The sequence below is a fragment of the Plutella xylostella genome, chromosome 4 (assembly GCF_932276165.1).
Source record: "Plutella xylostella chromosome 4, ilPluXylo3.1, whole genome shotgun sequence".
NCBI lineage: Eukaryota > Metazoa > Arthropoda > Insecta > Lepidoptera > Plutellidae > Plutella > Plutella xylostella.
In genome coordinates this window covers 1,482,173-1,508,008 of record NC_063984.1, presented here as the reverse complement: position 1 = coordinate 1,508,008, position 25,836 = coordinate 1,482,173, and the positions used below count along the sequence as shown (strand labels likewise).

The 25,836-nt window shown below is 39.0% G+C and overlaps 1 protein-coding gene across 4 annotated transcripts in view; it reads left to right on the top strand.

The window, feature by feature from the left end:
* Window positions 1-380: 380 nt before the first annotated feature.
* Window positions 381-25,836, top strand: part of LOC105389384 (protein spire) — a 137,910-nt gene continuing 112,454 nt past the window's right edge. For all 4 annotated transcript variants that reach the window (XM_048629412.1, XM_048629405.1, XM_048629415.1 and 1 more), the window contains exon 1: window positions 381-960. In XM_048629412.1, the coding sequence (XP_048485369.1) occupies window positions 699-960 (262 nt within the window). In that variant the 5' untranslated portion in view covers window positions 381-698. The remainder of the gene's footprint in view (window positions 961-25,836) is intronic.

The window sequence follows — 25,836 nt, the reverse complement described above, 5'->3', positions numbered from 1 at the left end:
GCTTTTAATTTCTATAAAACTGTATTATGTTGTATATTTAGCTGTAATACATTATACATATTCGTATTTAGGCCAAGAAACTATTATTTCGAAACTAATGGTACTGATATTTATAACGTAACATACCAATAAAATGAATTGTTCCGATATACAAAATTGTTGTTTTACTTTCTCTTTCATCGCATTCTTATATCCTACACTGCTAAAAAAGCGATTGAGGAAATTCATCAAAGAATACATCTCCCTTAATACCTTCCGATTTGGAGGAGTTCCTCTAGAGATGATGAGCTGGTCATTGCTCGGAGGTGGCTCGTGCGGCAGGCAGTGAGGAAGGAAGGAAGCCGCGCCTCGGCGGCCGCGGTCCGGCCCGGCACCGGCAGTCTCGAGCCGCCGCGCTCCGCCGCCGCACGTGTCTCCACGTCGCTCGCGCCCACATTCACGCACGCGCCTCACCGACTACCCTACAAATATTCACTATCCAACAACAAAGTGCCACAGAAAAACAATTTGTGACAGTGACGTTTCGGGGGAGGTGACGAACACGATTCTTTCGTTTGGATTTTCCGCAAATTTTCAGTTTTCAGCGTTGAGGATTCATTCATAAACCTGTGAAGTTAAATCAAATCTGCAAAAAACAGCAAGTGTTAGTAAAATAATAACAGTGTTTGTGTTGAGTGTGTGCATTGTAAGATGGGAGGATGTCCAGGGTAGAGGGCGCGATGAAGCGAGGGTCGCGGGAGGCGCCGGACGCGGGCGACTGCGTGTCGCTGCAGCGGATCCTGCAGGCCTTCAACTCGACCATCAGCGAGGAGCACGCCTGGGCGTTGTTCCACCAGGGCGCGCGCTGCTTCCAGCGCTGCCTGACTGATGGTGCCACCTGCTACCTGGTCACGGAGCCCCGACATGTGTTCCTGCACAAGGACGGCTCCGTGCACCCCAGCACGCTGCTCAATCCTGGCGGTATGTTTGTTGGTTTATTGTTCATTAATTTATAATATTTCTTAATACTTAAACCTGGTAATGATTGGATGTGCACTCCCTCACTCAGTGCAGCATGCATCAGCTATTCCTGGACTGATCAATCATTTACGTTGATTCAGTGCGTGGATATCTTATCGCGAGCGTCACTATCAGAGACGGTTGATATGCAAATAAGTTAATAACAAACTCGTATGAAGTGAAGCGCTCGGAAGTCCAGTGAATGACCTTGCGATTGGTGATAACGTTTTTGCGAATGTCACGTTAAATAATGTTTTTGATAGTTTTGGAAGGTTGGGAAGTTTTTTTACTAATAACTACTTACCTATATTTTTCTTAAATAAGTAAACTAAAGCTTGGTAAGTACATAGGTAGTTACCATTTTAACATACCATTCACCGAGACCCTGCCGATTCGAGCTGATGCTAAACTGATAATCATATCGTACCTAGGCACCTACCTATTTAGGCATCTACTTAGCTAGGTATCAGGTCATGGTCATCATTAGCCTATAGCAGTCCACTGCTGGACGTGGGCCTCTCCCAAAGCACGCCACTGGATGCGATCTTTAGCTTTCCGCATCCAATCCATAGCTATGTAGGTATAAATACCTAGGCATTTCCTATAAATTACCGTGGCCCATACGATCAGGGAGATAGGGTAAAATTGTTGCTACCTAACTGTATTACGCGATCGTATCAGTTTCCCCATAACTAAACAAACCAGCATAGGATCTACCTACCTACAACATAACAAAGCTGTTAGGTAAGTATATAATGTATTTATGTATGTATATAGACCTAGGCAGTGGATAAATGTAACATGAGTACCAAATCAGTTATAGGAAACACTAGATGAAAAAGAGCCTACTAAACCATGCACATATTCACAGATATTTTTCTTCTAAGAATCTAGACTTCCTTAGTAAGCTAAAAGCTTCATAACCAAGCTAACTATTGCTTCGATAGACGTTCACGAGTTAGAACAATAATAATAATGAGACACCCATGCGTGTTAATGATCTACCATTTACTTATTTACCATCAGTGTCATTTCTATTCAATTAAAACATTTAGCAATCACTAAGATTCCGTCAGAGGACTAAGGTTACCGACATAGCTGTCAAAATATGCAAGCTGAAGTGGCAGTGGGCTGGTCATATCTGCCGAAGAACCGATAACCGTTGGGGTAGACGAGTTCTCGAGTGGAGACCACGATCAGGCAAACGCAGCGTGGGACGCCCTCCTGCCCGCTGGACTGACGATCTTAGGCGGGTGGGTATGGGGGTAGTGGGTGGATGAGGAAGTCCGAGGACCGAGTGTTGTGGCGCTCCTTGGGAGAGGCCTATGTCCAGCAGTGGATGATTATTGGCTGATGATGATGATGAAGATTTATTGATTTTTATTGTTTGATAACCGAAAAATTACGAAGTTACTGTAGGGCAGGACAGTAGGGCTACTCAATAATAACACCATCCTTATTATTATTAATAGTATTAAGTATTGTAAAATGTAAGTAAATATGGCCATTAATTAAAGTGCTAACTTCATTACATCTTGAATTTATTGACTAGTTCAGTTCATAGTAATTAGGTGCGTTTGTTGTATGGAGAAACTACTTGTAAACTATCTGAAGTGATCTCGATTAGCGATAAACCTCTGCGCCATATCTGTATTAATTGTGTCATTTAGCTTCTATAGTAGTGGTTTTAGCTATTATTATACGAACATGGCTTGAAATACGATACGCCTTTCCCCATTAATTAGCAATAAAAAGTTAGTTTTTAAGATGCGCAAACGCATGCATTGTTTAGTTTTTATATCGGATTTCTTCGGCGATTGAAGACGTGTGAACAGGGTCACTGTAGCGAATGTAAAGAAGCTACATTTGAATAGGCCCCTAGTGTAGTGTTTCTTTTTTTATTATTTTAAATCACTTTAAAAACTTTTATGGGAATGGTACTGCAATGGGTATGCAGTTACTTCTGGTTCTTTTCTGGACGCTTCCGCGCTTCGGACGGTTGCTGCTTCTGCAACAGTAACAGTCGTTAAGTCTCGTCAGAGGCCTTCGGGCAGCTTAAAAACATCTGACAGTGGCCCACTTACCCGACAACTCTCTCAGCACAAGCTTGCTTGTGTTGGGGTCCATCAACCCACTAGGCCAGCGTGGTGGACTAGGCACGGGTTTCCTTCCAATGAAGGAAGTAAAACCCTTCCTTCATTGGAAAGAGACCCGTGCCCCAGCAGTGAGGACGTGAAGGAAACTTACCGACTCCTACGGCCTATTACATATACTACAGCATTCATTATACATTACCTCATTACACCTGGGTTCCCTGGGAGGGGTCGTAAGGCTTAATTTATCAAAATACGAACCGCCAGAGCCTTCAGTAATGTACCTGTGAGTCCACGGGACCCTCACAGCAGGAGCCAATGAGGGATCTTGTATTTACGACATTACATCCTTTATTGAACAGCCGAAAATAAAAATGTCAGTAAAATTAAAATGGTTTGCTATAAAAATACTGAATGATAGTAGGTACGCGTGGTGAGGGCCTAGTAAAAGTTTCTCTTGCCGTTAAACTAAACGCATACAATATACTTACTTATTAAAAGTATATAATATACTTACTTATCCGTTAATTTTCAATTCCACGAGATCATATTATAAATTCGCGGTTTGTTGCAGATAGGTGGTGCCTAAAAGCTTTCTATCGAAAATTCACAGGGAACGAAGGACAGTTGAGGAAAGTTTTCAATCACATAAGTGGATCTCATTCTGGTTTAGAAAGACTTCGTATGGGCTTCGTTTCTTACACAAAGCAATAGAAAATAACTTTCCAGAAAAAGCATGCAGCTTAAAAAGCATGAGACGCGGGTTTTCTAGCATTGCGCGTGCAATGAAAGCTATTGCATTCAGCCATCGCCAATTTGCTTTAAATGCTAAGTTGGACGTTGATGGACCAGATCCTGGTGAGATTGCCTGCACCCGGCGATCGTATGACCGTTATTTCTATAACTTTCCTTTTAAGTGCGTTGCTCGATATCACTTGGACCATATTGGATTTCTTTCGACAGCCACGATGGTTGGATTATATGTTAAGAAATATTTCACACTTCACACTCCCTCCACGCGTTATATTGTATCCATTCTAAAAAACTTCACACACACACGCACTCACGCCTTGTACTAATGTACTCCCTTGCGGGGTAGGCAGAGGTGCATTGCTGCACCCACTTTTCGCCAGAGTGTTATGTTAGTGCCAATTAGGGCATGCAATACCGCAATACCGGTATTGGTAATACCGGGATCCCGGACAAAATCCACGCTTTTTTCAATACCGGTATTGAAAGTTAATACCGGTATTGAAGTAATACCGGAATCGGTCATTTTTTAGGCTATAAATCAAACGATTAAGATATAGTTGGCCTTGTGCTCCTATATACTATGATAGTGCACTTGATTTCAACCGTTACATGCGGTTTTTGGCCTTTAAAAACCTACTAGTTGTCCATGCGTTCTAAAATTTTAACTCTAATACTCAATTGTCGTAAAAAATATGACTTAATACAGGATTTGATTGCTTTTTCTTATTGTATTTTGCCCGATACGACCTTTAAACAAAATATTATGTCATTTATAACAAGGAAGTCTAATACCGGTATTAATACCGGGATCCCGGTATTGAGTTCTAATACTGGAACTCAATACCGGTATTGAAAATATTACCGGTATTGCATGCCCTAGTGCCAATGTAATAGGGGGCGGGCCTATTGCCATTTTACGGGCACATCCAAGACCCGAGAACAAATATCTGTGTTTAAACAAATATCTGCCCAGCCGGGAATCGAACCCGGGACCATCGGCTCAGTAGTCAGGTCACTAACCACTACGCCATTCGGTCGTCTAAAAAACTTCATCGATCGATAACTGGAATCCTTTTAGACCTTATCGTTAAATAGGGTTGGTCTTTCAAAGGAAACTTCCGATGACAAAAAATGGCGAAAAAACCGTCGCTGCGGCTTCTAGAAATGGGCATTTGGTCGCTACTTTGAGCTTTACGTGATCCGCATAGAAGCGGTAAGAACCAGTTTTTTGACTAAATCAATAGTTACCTGATGTTCCAGGAACGGGCATCTAGAAGCCTTTGTCTAGGCATATTTACTTGGGCACCTATTTGTAGACGTTGACACCTTTCAGTTTGTATCGCGTGCGGTTTGGGAGCTGTCGATAAACTATATTTATTTTGTATAGTTACGTGTTAAAGAAGCACATGCATGAAGTAGTATTGTATATTTATTTGTTGGCGTTAAAGAACAATTTTAAAGGTATTTTATAGGGCTGCTTTATGATGAATAAAGTACATTTATAAGTACTAAAAAGTAAAACTAAAAATACGTACATACTCACTTACAAAAGTCGGGCATTTTACCAGCATAGTAAATTTGCTCAATTTACCTAAATTATACTGCCTTACAGTCGCTAAAGGGTAGGTTCACCATACTACTTAATTAAAATTAATATAATATATTATGCAGGTTACCCCACTACGCACAAATGCTGAATATTATTATACACTTGGACAATTTAGCCTGGTATTTTATTTGATAATGGGCAAAGAAGCGGGTACTTAATTTATTTACACCTGTCCCAGGCCAACGCAATGTGTTTTCTATAAATAGATTTTCAATTTGAATGAAAACTGGACACCTACCCAACTTACAACGAAACAGGTTATGCGAATTCACTGGTTAATAATTCAAGCCCCTACAACTAGGTCTTTAGGGCAAGGTAGCGTTAACTTTGAAAACAACTTTTAGTCATACATTTGTTGACAATCGGAAGGTGCCTATTTCAATACTTTTATTAACTCTAATAATATGTAGGTAATTTTCCACGTTTAATAATGAATATAAGATGATTCTTAGGAGTCAAACGTGGGTCCGTGTCGCAGTAACTAAACAATCATTAAAATTATGAAGTTAGCATTATTTTGTTAGATTTAAACCCATTCAATGCACCTACTGTTGCCTTTAGGTGCATAGAATAATAGTAAACTACTGCATTGAAAGCTATAGAAAGCAATAAAAATTATTGCAAGAGCCAGAACAATAAAGCTTTAGAACAATGAACCGCAGAAGGCCTAAAGCTATTTTCAACGTCTATGGATTATGGATTCTTTGTGCTGTAAGAACCTACTTACTAATTCAGACCCTTATAAACTTACTGCAGAGTACCATACCGCAATTTCTACTTTTAATTCAAAGTTTGTATTTTAACATAAACTTTACTTGAATAAACTTATTATTAGACCCTAGTAAATTTTAAGTTAGTCGCTAAACGAAGGATTGGAAGCTCCTGTATGTACCTCCCCTACGACAGTACTTTTTTCAGGAGCTTCAAAAACAATAAATGATGTATAATATAACAATAAATCAAATCATTATTTTGTCGACTCTAAAATTGCCGTCACTACCTACGTACTCTCAGTATCTACAGGGTGCACCGCGGAAGGTGGCAACTAGTAGCAAGGTCCTTGCTGCTCCAAGGTCACCGGGCGCGGGTTCTGGATCGATAGAGGCTCCGTCCGTGACGTCACGACGACACGTCATATACGAGGGTGAGGGTGGAGGAAAGATATTGAGGGAAATGCGTCATTATGATAGGAAGTTATTAATAGCGCTACCGTTAGTTACCTTTATCAAGGAATATACATTAGGAATAAAGTTTAAAACTATACACTATAATTCTGTTCTATTCTATTCTGGAATAGAACACTATCATTTTTTACACTTAAACGATTTCACAAGGAGTCTTTAGTGTTCCTCGTGTTGAATGCTGATGCAGCGACGCACGTTATGAAGTAGAATAGAATAGATATTCTTTGTTTGTACACAAAAACATGGACAAAATTACAAAAAACTTTATTTAACACATGTGCAAATGGCGGCCTTATCGCTTAAAGCGATTTATTATCACTTATTTATTTCATTGGTGATTGGTGAAAACTTACTAAAAAAATAAAACATTCCTTTCCAGAACACCCTACAGGTGAATGACAACTTGACAACGCAGGGGAATACATTATGGCGAATTAGTTACTTCACATTCAAACAAACCAACATATAGGTAGTTTGATATCTACTATGTCTGCTAAAGTTAAACAAACGATCGCGTAAAGCTGCGTACACACCGGGCCAACGAACGCCCAACAAACGCCAACGGTTATCCCAACGATGGATATTTATCATACATAATACAGGGCAGATTGCAGCAACGAAGGCCAACGAAATCCGTTCTTTGGCCTTCGTTGGCCCGGTGTGTACGCAGCTTTACTCCTCTACGCCTCTACGGCGTTCCGTTCGCAAAGGCTACAGCTGAAAACCAGCGCTATAGTCCCTGGGATTATAGCACATGCTGAGTCTGGAGTCCTTTTCGACACTGAGCAGCAACTAGCACCTAGTGCACCTCACCTAAAATTAATATGAATATACTCAATAAATGTATTCATATTAATTTTTCTAGTAATTAAGTATTTTTGTACCTGTTTTACTGTTCATGTTGTTGTTTTTGTGTCGAATATTTTTTTCTATTCTATTCTAAGTACCTACTTGTATATCCGATGAAGTCACGTTGTCTCGCTCGACACAAAGTGGATTATGGCTTCTTCCAGTAGCTATTAATGCAGTTAATTCGCATTGTAAACTTACACATGGCACCTGCACACTTGCAGAAATATGATATGCACTTGTAAAAAGTGCGTAGACGGCAATTTTGTCGTACTTAAATGTGTATTAATAATTAGTTATATAAATAACAAACAAACATAATATTCTGTTGACCAATCTAAAAAGAACACAAATTATAATGTCAAGTGTCCTATGTCCTAAACGTCCAGTATATAGTTAGGTAAGTATAATACACTCACGGGCAATGAAAAAGTTCCATTGAGAAAATCACCAAATTACTCCTTAACGGAAAATTGCCGCCATTTGGTGTCTGCATTTTGTAAGTGGAACAGGGCCCCAAGTCTGCTAAGGAATGGCGGCACAGTTGTGTGTCAGCAGCATGGGTTTCGCACTGTAGGTATTCATTACCTGCGTTTTAGGAAATAATTATTCCATATTTTCTAAAGAACTAACGTTAATAAACAGTAATAAGTGTTAAGTGTTTCATATTTCACTACTGGGACTCAGTAACCAAGAGAAAACGGATACCTAAAGTCGGAAAAACATTCAGACGACACAGCATTGAGCCGCCATTCCTTAGCAGACTTGGGGCCCTGTTTCTTTGCCCGATGGACTATCTCCCTCTCTGCTATTAATCTTTTTTATACAGATTCTTTATCATTATACAAACAAATCGTTTATTCTGAACACAGAATTCCAATCTTCCTCTTCCTCAAACAAAACGTATCATCATTTCATCATAACACGAAATGACAGTAGTGGGAAGGTACATTCTCCCGATAATCGTATACCATTTTAAACCTGATGATATTTTTTAGTCCATCGGTGACTTCCTTAAGGGGCATAACTCTGGCCGGTGTAATGAGACTGCAATGGATTATAAATAAGTGTTGAAAGATGATGTGGATTAAGTTTTCACTTTCGATCCAGTAATGCGTTTTGGTTGCGTCAAAGAGTAAGATTCAAATGCCGACGCAGAAGTGTTTTCACTTATTATATTTTGTTCGATCGGTAGGAATTTAAGCAGTCCTCTTTAAGATCCTTGATTAGATTTAAAGAATTCAATTTGGTTTATGTGTCAAATAAGCCCTGAGGCTGTAAATGTTTCAATAACGCGTCATAACGAGTAGAATTCGAAAGGTAGTTTCGGATTCTACTAGACCTGTTAACTGTACTTACCTTTAAAGTGTCCATGACTTTAAATTGTTATCTTTTTCTATTTCCAAATATTTGCAAATCAATGTACCTATTTATTATTATTTTCCTTAGGTACTTAGATACCTTGGGGGGCTTGTCGCTCACGTCCGTAGGTACAAACCCTAGTTACCCTACACGTGCCCCCTGGGTGGTGCTAACGAGTGACAACGCCGAATGTCGGGCGGCGGTAAATCGACCCGACCTTCTCTCCTAGCAGAGGCGGCGATCTCCCGCCGTAAAAAAGAGAATCACCAACACGCCTGCCAAGCGCGGTGATTATGGCAAATACACCTCCTAATGATGGAAAAAACAAAGCCCCGGCCCCCAGTCCCCGGCAGCCCCGCTATCCCGGACTCCGGTAGCGGTCACGGTAACGGCGGGGCAGGGGGTGCGAAGAATCTCCGGCAGAGAGTCGGCTACCAGCCCAACCGACCCTTGCACCTGGCAACATATAACGCACGGACACTGAGGGAAGACGTGAAGATAGAGGAGCTGGAAGAGGAAATCAGCAAGTTAAAATGGGACATTATAGGGTTATCCGAAGTCCGACGAGAGGGAGAGGATACGGAAATTCTCCAGTCCGGAAACTTGCTGTACCACCGGGAGGGCGACCAACTGTCCCAAGGGGGTGTCGGGTTCATCGTCAACAAGTCCCTCGTCAACAACATCGTTGAAATCGGAAGTGTGTCGACACGGGTTGCGTACCTCATCCTGAGAATATCTAAACGATACTCAATGAAGGTCATACAGGTTTACGCACCCACATCTAAGCACACCGATGATGAGGTCGAACTTGCGTATGAAGACGTATCGTCTGCCCTGCGTAAGTTCACTACTCATTTCACGGTGGTGATGGGAGACTTTAACGCGAAACTCGGAAAACAAGAAGGCGGCGAGACGAAAGTGGGGTCACATGGATTTGGAGTCAGGAACCATCGTGGGCAAATGCTGGCTGACTTCTTGGAGAAGGAGGGCCTCTATATGATGAACTCCTTCTACAAGAAGAAGCCACAAAGGAAGTGGACGTGGATTAGCCCCGATGGGAAGACTAAAAACGAGATCGACTTCATATTGACGGATAAGAAGCACATATTCAATGATGTCTCAGTGATCAGTAGGGTTAAGACCGGCAGCGATCACCGACTCGTAAGAGGCACTTTGAATATAAACTGCAAAATAGAACGCTCCCGTCTAATGAAGTCCACGCTCCGTCCTACTCCTGCTCAAATCCAGGATCCCGAAAGCTTTCAGTCTGAGCTTTGCGACCGCCTGATATGTTTAGAGAATTGCGTTACAGTTGACGATTTAAACAATAGGTTTGTGGAAACTGTCCGAGAGGTAGGATCGAAATATTTTTCGTCCCGAACCAACCGAGGACCTCAAAAACTCTCAGATGGGACTCTGAGTCTCATAAGAGAACGGAGAGAAATGAGGTTGCAGTCTTCAGTTGATATGGTCGAATACAGACGTCTAAACAGACAGATCGCCAAAGCAAGACGTTGCGATATGAGACGCTACAATTGCAAGCGCATTCAAGACGCAATAGAGCAAAACAAGGGCTCCAAAGTCTTTGCTAGAGATCGATCTGTTCGGCAGACTCTGTTGACCCAACTGAAGACCGACACTGGCAACACCGTTTCATCAGTGCCCGAAATTCTGGGAGAAATTGAGAGATTCTACGGACAGTTATACACCACAACACAAAACCCTATTACCAGCGGTGCTCACGACAGCCGAGCGCCACTCACCCGACACTATACCGAAGATATTCCGGACGTCAGTCTAGACGAGATTAGTATAGCTCTCAAACAGCTAAAAAACAACAAAGCTCCGGGAGATGATGGAATAACGACAGAACTTCTGAAAGCCGGCGGTAGACCGATTTTAATAGCACTTCGGAGGCTGTTTAATTCCGTCATACTCGAAGGCACAAGCCCGGAGGCATGGAGCAGAAGTGTAGTGACTTTGTTCTTCAAGAAAGGCAACAAAGCCCTATTGAAGAATTATAGACCCATTGCACTTCTGAGCCATGTGTACAAGCTGTTTTCGAGAGTTATTACGAATCGTCTCGAGCAAAGACTCGACGACTTCCAGCCACCCGAACAAGCCGGGTTCCGAAAAGGCTATAGTACCATAGATCACATACACACGCTTCGGCAGGTTATACAGAAGACCGAGGAGTATAATCTACCTTTATGTCTAGCGTTTGTGGACTATGAGAAAGCCTTTGATTCTATTGAGCTCTGGGCGATGCTTCAATCCCTTCAGCGGTGCCATATAGACTATCGCTATATCGAGGTGTTGAGATGTATGTACAATGCTGCCACAATGTCAGTTCGATTACACGAACATAGCACAAAACCGATCCAGTTGCAAAGGGGCGTGAGACAGGGAGATGTTATTTCTCCGAAACTGTTCACCTGTGCACTGGAAGATGTTTTTAAGCTTGTAGAGTGGAAAAGACTGGGCATTAACGTCAATGGCGAATATATCTCTCATCTACGATTTGCTGATGACATAGTTATTATGGCGGAAACGCTGGAGGAGTTGGGCGAAATGCTCACAGACCTCAATGATGCCTCTAAACAAGTTGGGCTGAAAATGAACATGGACAAGACAAAGGTCATGTCGAACGAACATGTTTCATCATCACCCGTAACTGTAGGAGGTGTCACCATCGAAGTTGTTGATCAGTATCCCTACCTAGGACAAGTGATCCGATTAGGTAAATCCAACTTCGATAAAGAGGTAGCTCGTAGAATCCAACTCGGATGGGCAGCGTTCGGGAAATTACGACACATCTTCACTGAAAACATACCTCAGTGTCTGAAAACAAAAGTTTTCAATCAGTGCGTGTTGCCAGTGATGACTTACGGAGCCGAGACGTGGTGCTTCACCAAAGGGCTTATCCACAAGCTCAGAGTTGCTCAGCGTGCTATGGAAAGGGCTATGTTAGGCGTGTCCCTGCGAGATAGGATTCGTAATGAAGAAATCCGCAGGAGAACTAAAGTTACCGACATAGCCAAAAGGATTAGCACGCTGAAATGGCAATGGGCTGGCCACGTAGCCCGCAGAGCCGACGACCGCTGGAGTAGAAAGGTTCTGGAGTGGAGACCCCGTGTCGGCAAACGGCGTGTCGGTCGCCCCCCAACCCGTTGGTCTGATGATCTGCGGAAGGTAGCGGGAAGCCGCTGGATGCAGATGGCGGGTGACCGTTTGGGGTGGCGATCGTTAGGAGAGGCCTATGTCCAACAGTGGACTACGGAAGGCTGAGAGAGAGAGAGACTTAGATACCTACCTATATCAATGGTCTATCTCTATTGGTTCCTCATCTGTGGCCAAGATTATGACGCAAGCCATCCAGTAAGTAATTGTTTAAGCGCGATGGCCGCCTCACTTGCATCCAGTAACAAAAACTCCATGCACTTGATATTGTGCAACAAGTACATTCAGAGCCGGACCTTCTTGCATCACCAAAGAGTTTAAACCAATGAGGTATTTTATAAATTGATGAGCCTCAAACTCTTTCAAAATACGAACCCGAATTAATGTGAGTGATGTTCGAAATTTGAAATTTTAACATTGATTTTTATTTGTTGATTAATAGAGTAGTTTTCTTTTGTTATTGCGGCTAAGTATATGTGTTCTAGCTGCTGGTGCGGCGGATCTGTACAACTTTACAGATTTAATGAGATGAAGGGCAATGACTGTTGTTCTAAAATAAATCATTAAATATTTCTAATTAAAAATAATAATAATATAGAGGACTATTGATTAACTAGTTGATTAATCGGGAAACGATAAGTTCCTTATATGAGTGGGAAACCTGTTTTTATAGAATATTCTGTACCTACCCACCCTATGATGATGCGATCGGCTTAAAAAATCGTTTCGAAATAGGCTGGGCCCAGCATGGGAAGCTTATACTTAATGAGGGCTCTATCTTATCCATGGCTAGTTGCCATAGAGTAGAGAAAATAACTTTATTTTCAGTAACAGTGATGGCCCAAAGATAAGTGCGTACCGTCATAAATCATAATGTATACTTATAAATCTTACATATTATGTTGCATCTTAGTTTGTACAGGTTTTATGTACCTATTCATTGAACCAATTGTGTTGTGTTAAGTAAATAAATAACTTATCTATCTATCTATCAATTAACTAATTAATAATAAGCTAACTAATCTATAAGTATCTAAAGAATGCTTGAAATTTTTATTATGAGAGCTAATATAAATGTGTAATTTTTTAAATAAACTACTTACATCTTTTACTTGGTTACTGTGGATGCTGGTTGCGACCAAGTCTCTCTGTATTCCATTATTCTGTGCGAATGCATGATTTTTTTTGTATTATTTTCCATCCCGATTGTGGCTAGTTACGTCTAAATAAGCAGTGTAGGCCGTGGGAAAGTGTTGATACGTAAAAATTTGCACGAAAATGCAACTGACCGATCGATGCGAGATAAACAAAAAATATAGCGTAGAAAATGCCGTTCCATTGTGAATATGGTCCTTTTGAAGTTATCGATAGTGATCCGTGGGAGGTTTTTTTTGCATGTCCTTTTGCGTAACCATTTTATTTCCTAACAGAACTCCGTTGGGGTTCCTAAATAGCGTATCTATTTGCAACAATATACAATAGTAAAGGTTTGCGTCGGTACAATTTGTTGATTTGTAAATGTTGAATGAAGTCCTCGGGGAGCCGAGTGTAGAATATTCTCGATGGCTCGGAGCACGTTTTTATGTCTATTGAAATTTATGTTTCGTTGCCCGACCCCTTGCCAGCAACCTTAGCATGTTAATGTGTTTTTTTCAGAACCTTTTTAGAAAAATTTGGATTGGTACTCGTATTTTGTCAACTTCTTCCGTCCTAAAGTCATGTAGATAACTAGGTGGTTGGATATCGTTTCTGCCATCGTTATGAAACAAACCTAAAATTTAAGGCAAAATTAGCAATCGATAACGTTAAAAAATTATCATACTTATTAAATTCACTTCAATTCAAAGCTTTTGTTACTTACCTATCAAAATGTTTAACCTTTGATAAGTAAGATATAACCACCAAGTAAACATAAACTTACCAAGGTAAGTATATGCTGGTGAAAAGATGAGATGGGACTATTCAGTAAATAATTAGGCAGCGGTTACAATTTTAACCCTGTATTTCATAAACACTTAGTTCAAATCAGATTTTGAATTGATTACAATAAAATCGAAAGTGATATACTTAAATATACCTCTAGTTAGTTCGTGCGTGTCACATCAAATCTTTATAAGTACTTAACTATGAATACCCGCCCACTTAAATCCTTCAAGGCCGTAGTAACTCCTACACATAGCTCAGAGAAAGGGATCTTAGAATAGGAATACTATTACGACTGTTAAATATTACTTATGTCCTCCATTTTAGTTTTAAATTTTGTTTCGCTGACTGGCATGCAAGTAACGTGAGTTCACATGCATGCATGCAGTAAACTTTATTGATTTATCCATGTACCTACCTGTCTGGTTTAACGTTTAAATAAGTTAGTGATCTGATCCAAATACACATAAATGGACAACATTTCATTTTCTTTACCCTATATTTTTATTAGCTATTCGGAAAGGTTATAAAAAATTAGAGGACCCGTATTTTTTTATTTTGTATATACATTAATTTTTGCATGTTATTTTTAACTTTAAAGTTAATTTTTTTAAAACCGGAAGTGACAACACATATTAGGCTCAATTTTTATTTTTGTCTATTGTCTTAGTCTCGAAAAAAAACATAAATGACACTGACAAGTGACATTTATACTTTGTTTACATGCCAACCAACAAATGGGTCATTATCAAATGACATTGATATTTCTGATGATACAAAGTAGGTACTTATCATGTAAAAAAATAAGCTGAAGCATTTTTTCAGCTGTGTAGGCGGTGGCATGCTCAGGGACATATTAAATAGATGTCATCTCTTAATAAGTACTAACCATTTTATATGATAAATTAAAAAAAAATGTTAGAAAGTGTCAGAACAGAATTTATGAAAATGACCCAAATAAACAACAACGACTCGATAAAACGTCAACGTCAATCAAAAATGAAAGTGACAGTTACTTTGTTTTTAAATCTATAGGCTTTGATCATCAAAATGCATCGCACCTGATGCATGACGTCATCAGCACTTTTTTACTATTTTATGATTTTCTCGAAAATGATACATCCAAAAAATACAAAAACATTTTTTTTGTGGCCTTTAGAGCTAAATCTCGAAATGGTTTTCGATTTATAGCAGCTTTAGTTTTTTGAAATGTTGTCCATTGTAAGTTGTAATGCCATCGTAGTTCTAATATAAGTTGTAGGTAGCTATGGATGTAAGAGTGTGGATTTTACTGATGATTGACAAATGGGGTCTATAGTTATGAAACTTACGTAAGTTTGTACATAGATTTCTTGCCGCACTAAAAGTTCTCTATCACAAATCTTTGCACTTACTGTAATGTAAACATACTATTACACTGAACAAATTAAGAGAATAGGATTTCCGTTTGAAGGTTCAATCACAAGTTGATGCCATATAAAATGGATTAGTAACGGCTGTGCGGCTTTTGATCACGCTCATATCATTAGTAGGTACCTACCTAACCTATCACTTTTAGTGGGCGTAGACAATGTGATAAAGTCAGTACATATTATAGTTATGTACTTACATACCTATAGACATGAATCCGCGGATGATGGCCAAAGTTAGAAATAATCTAAACTATTAACTTATTGTAAGACGAAAACATACAAAAGTAATAATGTATTACAAGAAAACCTTCGGTCGCCAAAGAAGAGATATAAATTAAGGTAAGTGACTTTGCGAAAACACAAGCAGGGTTTGACAAGGCTAATGGGAAGCTTAGATCACAACAACAACAATTTGATACGTCTTGTATGTGCCGTGGTCATTTCCTTATTACCTACCAACTCGTATAATTCATAATAATTCCCTACTTCTTGCAATAATACAAAAATATATCTGAAAATAAAATAAAAAATGCGACGAAAAAAGGTTGTTATCAAAAGAGTGCGCATTTCAAACAGCCTTCACAACATACTCTGTGAAGGATGTACATTGTACAAAGTCATACGTCTATCATGTCTATGGCTATCTGTTACGCGGCTCGTTGGGTCCAGGGGGGTCACTCTATTTGTCGAAAAACGATTTTTCCGAGTTCTGCTGCGCGAGCCACGACTCTGTCTCGTTGTTTCAAACGTGCCGGTAACACGACATCTCTCGTTCGTTCGTTTTTCGTCACTATTACCCTGATAACACCTACCGAGTACAGTAACCGAGACAGGGCCCTCGGCCGAGAATTCGAATTGCTAGCCGTTCATTAGTCGAGGATTGGCCGAAGATACTGTCTCGCCCTTTTACTCTGTATGTGTAACAAGGGTATATAGAGTGGCCCCCCTGATCGCTGCTCTCTTGTTACGTGCGTCCAAACCGCAGCCGCAGCCTGGCGTGTCATCGTTACCGATAGCTTCAAGGCTTTCAAGGTCTCAGAGCTTGTGTAACTTGGGTATCATGTTTTGGTACAGCGGACGTTGCGCAGAATGCAAACTCTGTATTTATTCATACTATGTAAAGCCTCGATGACACTGGGCTAGAGTAAGAGAACTTGAGAACTCGCTCCGTTTCCGTTTTTTTAAAAACGGTTACTTATCACTCAATCACTGGCTTTTAAACTCGCAGATAAAAAAAAATATTAACCATGTTTGCTGTAAACAATCATAAACGACTTGTAATGTACCTCATTTACAGACAAATAATGAATTACTTATAATAATAAATAATTTCATTCAACACGTCTCGTTAGTGGCAATACTGTAAGTCAAAGTAAATTAGAATACAGCTTCGTTAAATAGCGTTCAAAGGACGTTGACAAAATATATTTTAAAAAGATGATGGTCACTGACTCCATATATGCCACTTCAAAACGAAACACGGTAATGTAGCAATCCCTAGCAGTTATAGCATTAGATATCTGTTAAATACCACCTAATTTCATGAGTGGGAAATGAAACAAAATGACGAGACTTACCTATTACTATTATGACCCTACTTACTACTTAAATCGCTAAAGGAAGGAAGCCATCTAACTGCAAGAGACGACTTCAATAATCTTGCTGTCAAATCGACCTTAACACTTTACGAGGTTGCGTCCAACCAAGAAACCAAAAGGTCTGCTCTTTCATTATGCTCCATTACCTCCTTTAAACCAAAGCAATACACCACCTCGGCGCTTTGCCATGATTTAATGTCTCCGGATACCGTTTTAGTTATTACTTTTACTATCTGAACAGCAAAGCTTAAATCTCTTGGTCTATTTATTTTCTTTAGAAAATCGCATTCCGTTGCTAACGGTACCCAGTTCATTATCGAACCTTTGGTTGTCTTTTGTTTCTGACAATTTGCCGCCAAAGAAGCGAGTCCCTTCACTTTATGTATCTTTATCTTCACGTGTTAATCAATGATGATTTAATGATGTGCGCACTTCAAAATATGTGAAGAGCATTCTCTTGTTAACACTTTACTTTTGTTATCTGTTGAGCGTTGTATTGATTTCATCTATCGGGCTGGCTGAGATGTGACGTCAAAACTGTACTTTTGGTTTGTGTAATTCCGCTAGAACAAATTACACTGAAACAAATTAACACGCGACTTGAATTTCATTACAATTTTACCGTAGCATATTATGAGTTTTTCGTGATAATCGGCAATAGTACACGCCGAATATACTAGTGTTCGCGGCAATTTATAGCAGTCTACTCGTATAGCTAAGATTTTGAAAGATATGTAGGTAGAACTTAATAGGTATTTTTTTATTAAAAAGTTTCTACAGTTCGAGGTGACTTCTGACAAATTGGAATGTACGTTTACCGATTTGGCGAATTAAATTGCTGTTAAATGGTAAGCTAATATTGGATATCCGCGAAAGAGTGTCAAGTGCGATTTGTAGTGTATCGTCGAAAGCGTGTGACCCGGCGTGTGGGAGTTTGACAAAATATCACAATTATACGCTTAACGATAGCCAATCTATTAAACAATTATTATGAGAATTTGAGTAAATATACATACAAACATAGAATTGTTTCACCTACTTTGTAAGCTGTGCATTCTCACGAATTTTATTCGTACAATTAGGTAATTGCCGCCATAAATTGTTATTCATCAACACCTTTTTGAGGTTCCTTTAAACTTTCCCAAGAAAAGTAGTCCATAGATAACATAATTATTATTACAAGCAAAACGTAATAAATTGTAAAAAATATATGAAAATTTGCCAAAAAACTAATTATGCGCTAGAGGTAGTGGTTCTACTGTTATTGTTTATAACAATGACAAAAAAGGAGTTGCCAAAAAACTGTTGTGTCGCAACTCGCAAGCGGGGCTCGCAATAGCGGCGAGTTCGACATTGACATTGAAGTAACAGGCTTGTAACAAACGTAATTACCAGCTGGAATTAGATAATGCGTCGCCGACTGATGACCGAATTCCTCGATTCGATCAATAAGTTTCGGAGTGGGTGGTTTTCGGTGATTGGGGACACGATGCCCGTCGCAGGGTTACTCTATAGTCTCTATACTGACGAAAAACTAAGTTTGGGCGCGCTGCTGCTCGAGCTACAACTCTCTCGTTGTAAAAAACTTGCCGATTGCACGACAGCTCTCGTTCGTTCGTTTTTCGTCATTATAGAGTGACCCCGCAGGTTGTCAGCACGCCCTTGACACTCTTCCACTCGTGAATACCAGTATATATCATCTGACAGCAATTATCTTTCACTGCTCCACATCGCCTGCGCAGGCCACAACACTTGTTGCTGCTTTTCCTTTCTCGTTATTATTTGGTATCGATGTGTAACTTTCTCAAACTTTTTTTTGTGAATCCTTATCGTCGGTACGATCTTAATTTTTGTTGCCAGGAGAAACTGCTCCGACATTTTTTGTTATTTCACTAAATACAATGAGCCGTGTGAAAAAAATATGTGAGAATTTCGTTGTGGAATGCTTTTGAGCTTCTGATATAATTGTTCCGGTCTATAAGCGTTTGAGTGCGTACGCCTTGTCTTTCTAACCTGACTGTGTTATTATTATATGATATAGGTAGTTTTAATGCATCCTCTAAGGATCAATATATAATTAGCAGCCTTCCTCACCATAAACGTCTGTTTGGAAGGATGTGTTATTTTTTATTTGCGAGTTCCGGTCTGCGTGTATAGCTGATAAAAGCTATATATGATATAGCTGATTAAAGATTAACGATATACGAACAAGATGGTGTGTCACATACAAAACACTGTCCGCATTTTGTCTACTGTCAAACCGTTCAAAAGTTCAACCTAATGACAACCATTGACAATAACTAAAGTCACAAATCCTCTAACCGAACTAATTCAAAACAAGAGCTCAATGGTAAAACTGGGGTGTTATTTCTCGAGACGTTTCTTTTGCACTCCATCTACAGGGTGTTGCAAAAAGGGTATACTAATCCGAAACCTACGTGTGCAGCATGGTATATCTAAGCCCGAAACTGAAATCAGAATTTGAAAATTCGCGAAAAAAAATTTTAATTTCCCATAGAAAGTTTGTTGGTCACGTGACTTTTTACAATGGAAAATAATATATTTTTTTCGCGAATTTCCAAATTCTGACTTCAGTTTCGGGCTTAGATATACCATGCTGCACATGTAGGTTTCGGCTTAGTATACCAATTTTGCAACACCCTGTATAGTTCGTATTAAAATATCGTAACTTTTTTTACTCCGCCGTGTCCCCTTAATGAGCAGGTGCCAGCTCCTGACCGTGCCTCGGCCCGGAACGCCCTCGCCTTGGCAGGTTCCCAGGGGGCCGCCGCGGTTCCGCTTGGTAAATTATTTATAGCCTCTTTGTTGTCCTTTAAGGTGCAATAGTGTTTCTCTTTACTACAGGTTTTGGTTTAGCAGGTAGCGCCGTAGGATATTTGCGATAGGTTTGAGGTATTGGTTACTTTTTAACCGACTTCAAAAAAAGGAGGAGGTTCTCAATTCGTCGGGATCTTTTTTTATTTTTTTATTTTTTTTTATGTATGTTCACCGATTACTCCGCCGTTTATGAACCGATTTTGAAAATTCTTTTTTTGTTGTATTGGGTTGAGCTCCCAGGTGGTCCCATTTTTTTTTCAGAATTTTATCCATATTTCTTCAGATTACTTTGTCACCGCACCAACATCAAAAAAGAACAGTTCCTGCTTAGGTATATTTGTACTGTCACATACGAGTAGAATTTGTGTAAACCTTAAATTATTTATTACATTTTAGTAGTTTTTTGAAGTCGGTTTTTTAATTTTTTTAATTATAAAATTAAATTACATACTTTATAATTATTATGCATTGTGTTATACTTAATATATGACACGAACTTCTGGGTGGATTACTTATTTCTAATTGCAAATAGTTTATCTAATTAATTTGGCGGCAGTAATAATCGTATTACCCACTGCATAAAAATTCTCAAAGAGCTTTCAAGTTTGACTTCTAAACAACGCTAATGCCTATATTAGTTTAGTCTAGCTTTTTTACAATTAAACAAAAGAACAACTTAACCTACTTCCATAACCGTCGAAGAGTAGCTCTTTTATGCAATTAAAACATCTATGTGCACCTCTTACATTAGTTTAATTATGACAGCACACAACTAATGGCGCCGCTTCGCTGTCAAGAAGACGTGCAGTTTTCGCTTCATTAAGATAGTAGAGATTTCTCGGTGGATTCAAGAGGCCATACGGAGTTTTTAGGGCACGCCTTTCAGTTGAATTAATAAACATCTTGCTTTCCTTGACAGACGGACAGTTTTCTTCTTTTCTCTATGTAATTGCATAGCGGTTTTGTGATTATGTTTACTCGCCTTGTATGTTAATATCACACTTTGCGAGTGTACACAATGTTTATCAAATGTTTGGCAGCTACTTCGGTTATCAGGTTTAATGTCGGTAACTGTGTTAGGTAAGCATACATTATTTATATCAAATATTCTTCTGCAAGTTATTTCATATGTCATCGGTACATACTTGTTCATGTCAATCGAATTAGCAGACGAGTAGCATTCGTCGGGTTTCAATATTCTGTACGAGTTCTATCCAAAGTATCCAAACAGTGTCTAAAGTAAAATTTCGATTTCAGTAATTCAATAGTTTTATCCTATTAACCAAGCCTTCACCTTTTGTGACATTGATCTTGAAACGCGGTATCAATTTCATTTCGCTTTCATCCTTTCTATTCTTATCTACATTCTCTAAATATCTGCTGATGCCGATACCACTTATTTCTTTTACCAATTACGTTTATGATGGCTGTCTAATCATTTGTGTGCGCGGGTACCGGAGTGGCGAGCCATGTGGTCGGCGGCGTGAGAGCAAATTACTCATAACTCACATAGCTCGCTCCGAAATTACGCTTCATTTTTTTCTCTTCACGACCTATTGTTCGCTGTCTGTTCTACCATATTGTTTGGACTTATCGCGACCGAAATTATGACCTTCGCAATGGGGTACTTCATCTCTAATGGAAGAAATTGTTCGCTCTGATGTGTTCCTCCGTCACTGTCATTATGGTCAATCAGCAATACTTTCTACGATTGCATTCTTCGAAAGAAAGAAAACTTTTTTATAGTGCTTCTAAGTTCGTTTCGTCAGAGCTGGTTGAACTTAAGGAGTTGCGATCTGAAATCAGCATGCGGGTGTTGTTATTAAGCATCTAAATACTTGGCATTTGCGAAGAAGGAGTTAGGTACATGGGGCCTGGCTGTTGCAAGCCAGCATAGGGCTATCATGGTACAATTAGATTGGTTCAGAGCGGCAGTAAATCATCAGAAGTGTATCGGGTGGGGTCAACGGCTAAGATCGTGACGTTTAGTTTTTGCCGATCTCGCTTTCACGACATGTCCTTATTATTAGAGCTGATATTGTTCGAAATTTCGATTTCGTTTGCAGCCGCGGGCGCAGCGGCCGAGAGGCGCTGTTTACGGAGGGCTTTATGAAATCGACTATGAATCTAGCTGATTAAAGATAAGTAGGTTTATAGTATGCAGGTATTATTTATGGATGCCAAATGTGCCGATTCAATTGTTATTAAATAGATGTAATAATATGTACAACTAGCAAGAAATTTGCATTAATTTCATCTTTATCTTAACACCGAACTTGTTAAGCTATTAATAATAAATAATCTGTGACCTCACGAAAGCGACCGAAAATACGATTGTCATGTCCACTGATTCTCATTCATCTTATTATCTTAATTATAATGTCTTCATTTGAAAGATGATGTATGAACTTGAACTACTTGCAATCAGGTCACCCTCGCATGTTTTTTAATGATAGCGTTAGAAAATTAATAATCTGTCATCAAAGTCGTCACGAATTAACATTGATCACGAATATTATTATTGAACTTTAGAACTTATTTATATAAATAATATTAACCTTTTTGATGTCGCGAACACCCAGTGGTTATGTCGTGATTGAATAGCTGATTAATGTTATCAATAAATGAATGTTATTGCTTACAACGTCGTAAAGAGATAGGTACCTATGTTTATCTCAAAATGATAACGATGTGTGGTCTGAAAATAGAATCGACATTGTGCAGACACTGCAAGGTTCAGTGTATGTAGGTATTTTTGTTTTCTTTTCCGAGACCTCATGGCTTTGTTTATGATGCTGATGGTCAATAATCAGGTCTGAATTTTTTTTATGTACTTATAAAATTTTGCAGACTACATGGAACCATAAATAGTATGTGAAATGGATTTAAACACGACGAAATCACATACTTGCCCACCAAATAACCACCAGGCTAAAAATGGTTTATAATGACGCATTGCCGCGATAATTCTTTATCTTCCTTACATTACTTATCAGATTTTATTTCAGCTAATGGCTTGATAATACCTATTTCTTATTATATCACTTATTGATATGAACAGGAACAAGACTTTCTGCCATGATAACAACAGGGAAGGCCCCGCAGATGTACATAAAATTACTTGCAAGAAATGCATCTTTAACCCTAGAAATTTTACAATAATATCGCTAAATTCAAAGTTGCGGCATTTTATATACTCAAATTCAAATGTTTTTATTCATCGTATAAATATAAAATTTTCCGATGAACGTCAATTTTTACAAACTTGACATAATGTACTTTCGAACTGACATACATCGCAATCATATACTTTATGATTCACAAACAGCGGAGTTTCATACTTCGAAATTCTGTACTTTCGAACTGACATCCATCGGAATCATAAACTTTATAAATCTCTAAGTACTTCTTTTTTTTTAATAATACTTAATATTCATTTTTAGAGTATAGATGTTTAATCCAACTTTTTGATACGCTTTACTATTATTAAAGGATCTTAACGATGACGACTAACTTGTAATTCCATAAAGGCATGAAACTAAAAGTTACATTCTCGAAAGTGCATGGAGCCTTATTATCCTACCTATAACTCCTATGGGTCGTGATTGCAGCTCATTTACGACCTCTAATCAGGTCACAGCTATCGCGCTGAACGTCGCCGACACCGGTTAATAAGCTGATAACGTTTATGGCACTCACGCAACATTTGACATCGTAGTAACTGTATGTTAATAATGTGCCGCCCTGCACAAAGCGTAGTGGGTGGTTTCACATATTAACATTTGTCGTGGTGTCGAATTATGTATCACGGGTATACATATATAAATGGTTCGGAATGGCCAGCACGGTTCGTAAGATGCCCAGACGTGACATAAGATCACACGGCTTTGAGAGCCAGTGCGACGGATAATGTCATGTCTACTAATATAAACAAACGAGATTGTTTCGCAAAAGGGACGCCAATGGCCTTGCATGGGCGCCGCTGACAGACGGGCCCGATTCAAACAAAACAATCTTTAAACGCTATACAGCAGTTATCTTATCATCGTAGTATCTAACCGTAAACCGGCGATATTTGGGTCAGTGAGGCAATCTCGATGCCCTTCGGATTTGCCAGACAAAAGGGAGACTTTCAACCGGCGGCACCATTTTCACTGTGTAGCTTCAGCCCCTGAAACGCAATGAATTGCGTCGCTCTTGCGAGTCTTGCGTCCCCAAAATAATTAACTAAAAACAAATAACAGTTGAAAATTACTAAGATGAAGTTGTCCTATGTTATTATTATAAACACAAACAATACAGTGCATATTATTTTTATTATTATGTTATTAAGAAACTACGTAAATACTGGTATAAAAGCCGTACATGAGAGGTCGCGTGACCGCCGAGATTCGGTTAACGGAACAATGGATGTTGTTGAAAGCGATTGCGTTTTGTTTGTGCAAACATCGCTCTAGTGTGCAGAATAGGCACGCGTCTCCTTCATTATGCAATGATCCTGCGAATGGAGTTTACGGTCAGTTTTTAAAAGTCCGTGGTTGGTTTTGAAACCTTGTCAAATTGTGTTTGTTTAGGGAGGTTAAGGGCCGCGGCTCAGGCTGTTTCAATAACGAAATCGACGGACATCCGGAGGATTGCTCTGTACTAGACGAACGAACGAACGAGCGCTGTCGTGGAATCGGCTCCGCATTCTATTTCTGGCTTGCTTTGACAGTATAGTATCAGAGAAAGCCAGCAATATATTTAATTACGTTGAAATTTTTGTTGCATGTCACCTTTAATGTAATTTTTATATGTAAGTGTGTTAATACTAAAGATACCGAGTTTTCATCAACGTTTCAGCTTCATTTTGTAAATTATTTACTCAAAGATTGCTATCTTGTTCACATAGCAGCACAGCAGTATTGTTTTCATATTGTAAATGCTTCTAGAATCTTACTAGATTGTTGATCTGATTTGATATTACAGTCACAATATTATATTATTATGGTATGTTCCAAAAAAAGAAAGTAGATAGGTATACTTGATGAAATGTGATGCAAGTAACGTTACACCTTTCCAATTTCTCATAACATTTAAATATTCAATAACTCTTACTTTATTACAATGTTAACTACAATATTTCTGATATTACATCTATTACGAAATACGAGTATCTCTTGTCATATAATGTTTTAATTGGCTCCGTTATAAATTGTAATATTTATAATTGAGAATGCAGATTATGTTGGCGACTAACTGATTGATATTCCACATAATATTGATTTGTACCTAGTGTTGTCTGTGATTTTACTCTGTGTACGATCAATATACAAGACGACCAGATATGTACTTACATCGGTATAAAGAAGATAAGTGCCGATTTCTCCATAGTCGGTTAGAGCATAACCAGGTATTAGTGGTTGACTTTTGATACATCTGTCACGAATTTTATATGGAGATGACGTATAATTGATGAACCAATCCCAGTCGGTTAGATAACCTACTATGGAGAAATTGGCACTAAGTCTACTACTTAGGTATCAAAAGTTAATACTTAATATTAGAATCCAACCCTATGTACTATAAATTAGGTAGTTTTATAATACGACTTCGGAATATTTTAGAGCACTGATAAAACTCCACCCCATTTTTTACTCCTGAAACACTCGGTCACAGTCACAGATCAATCTCATGACATAAGCATTGTAATGTCTACAAAATGCTTGAAATTACGACGAGATTGATGCTTTTAACTTTTTACTCAATGGTTTTCGATGAAGAAATGACTTTGCCCCAAAACGCTAGACTATGGTGCCGTCGTGTTTTCATATACTTAAGTATATCAATCGGATCGCATAACTCTATAACCTAGTCACTTAGACAAGACATTAACCTAGTCAATAACCTTAATTTGTAGTCTTTGAAAATAGTTTGTCCAAATTTGTCAAAAATTCTAAATCCATTTCTGCACATTTCGCACGCACGGGCACTCACTCTACACAAACCGTACCTAGTTCTGTACCTACAGAGTAACAATGTTATGCCGGGATGAGC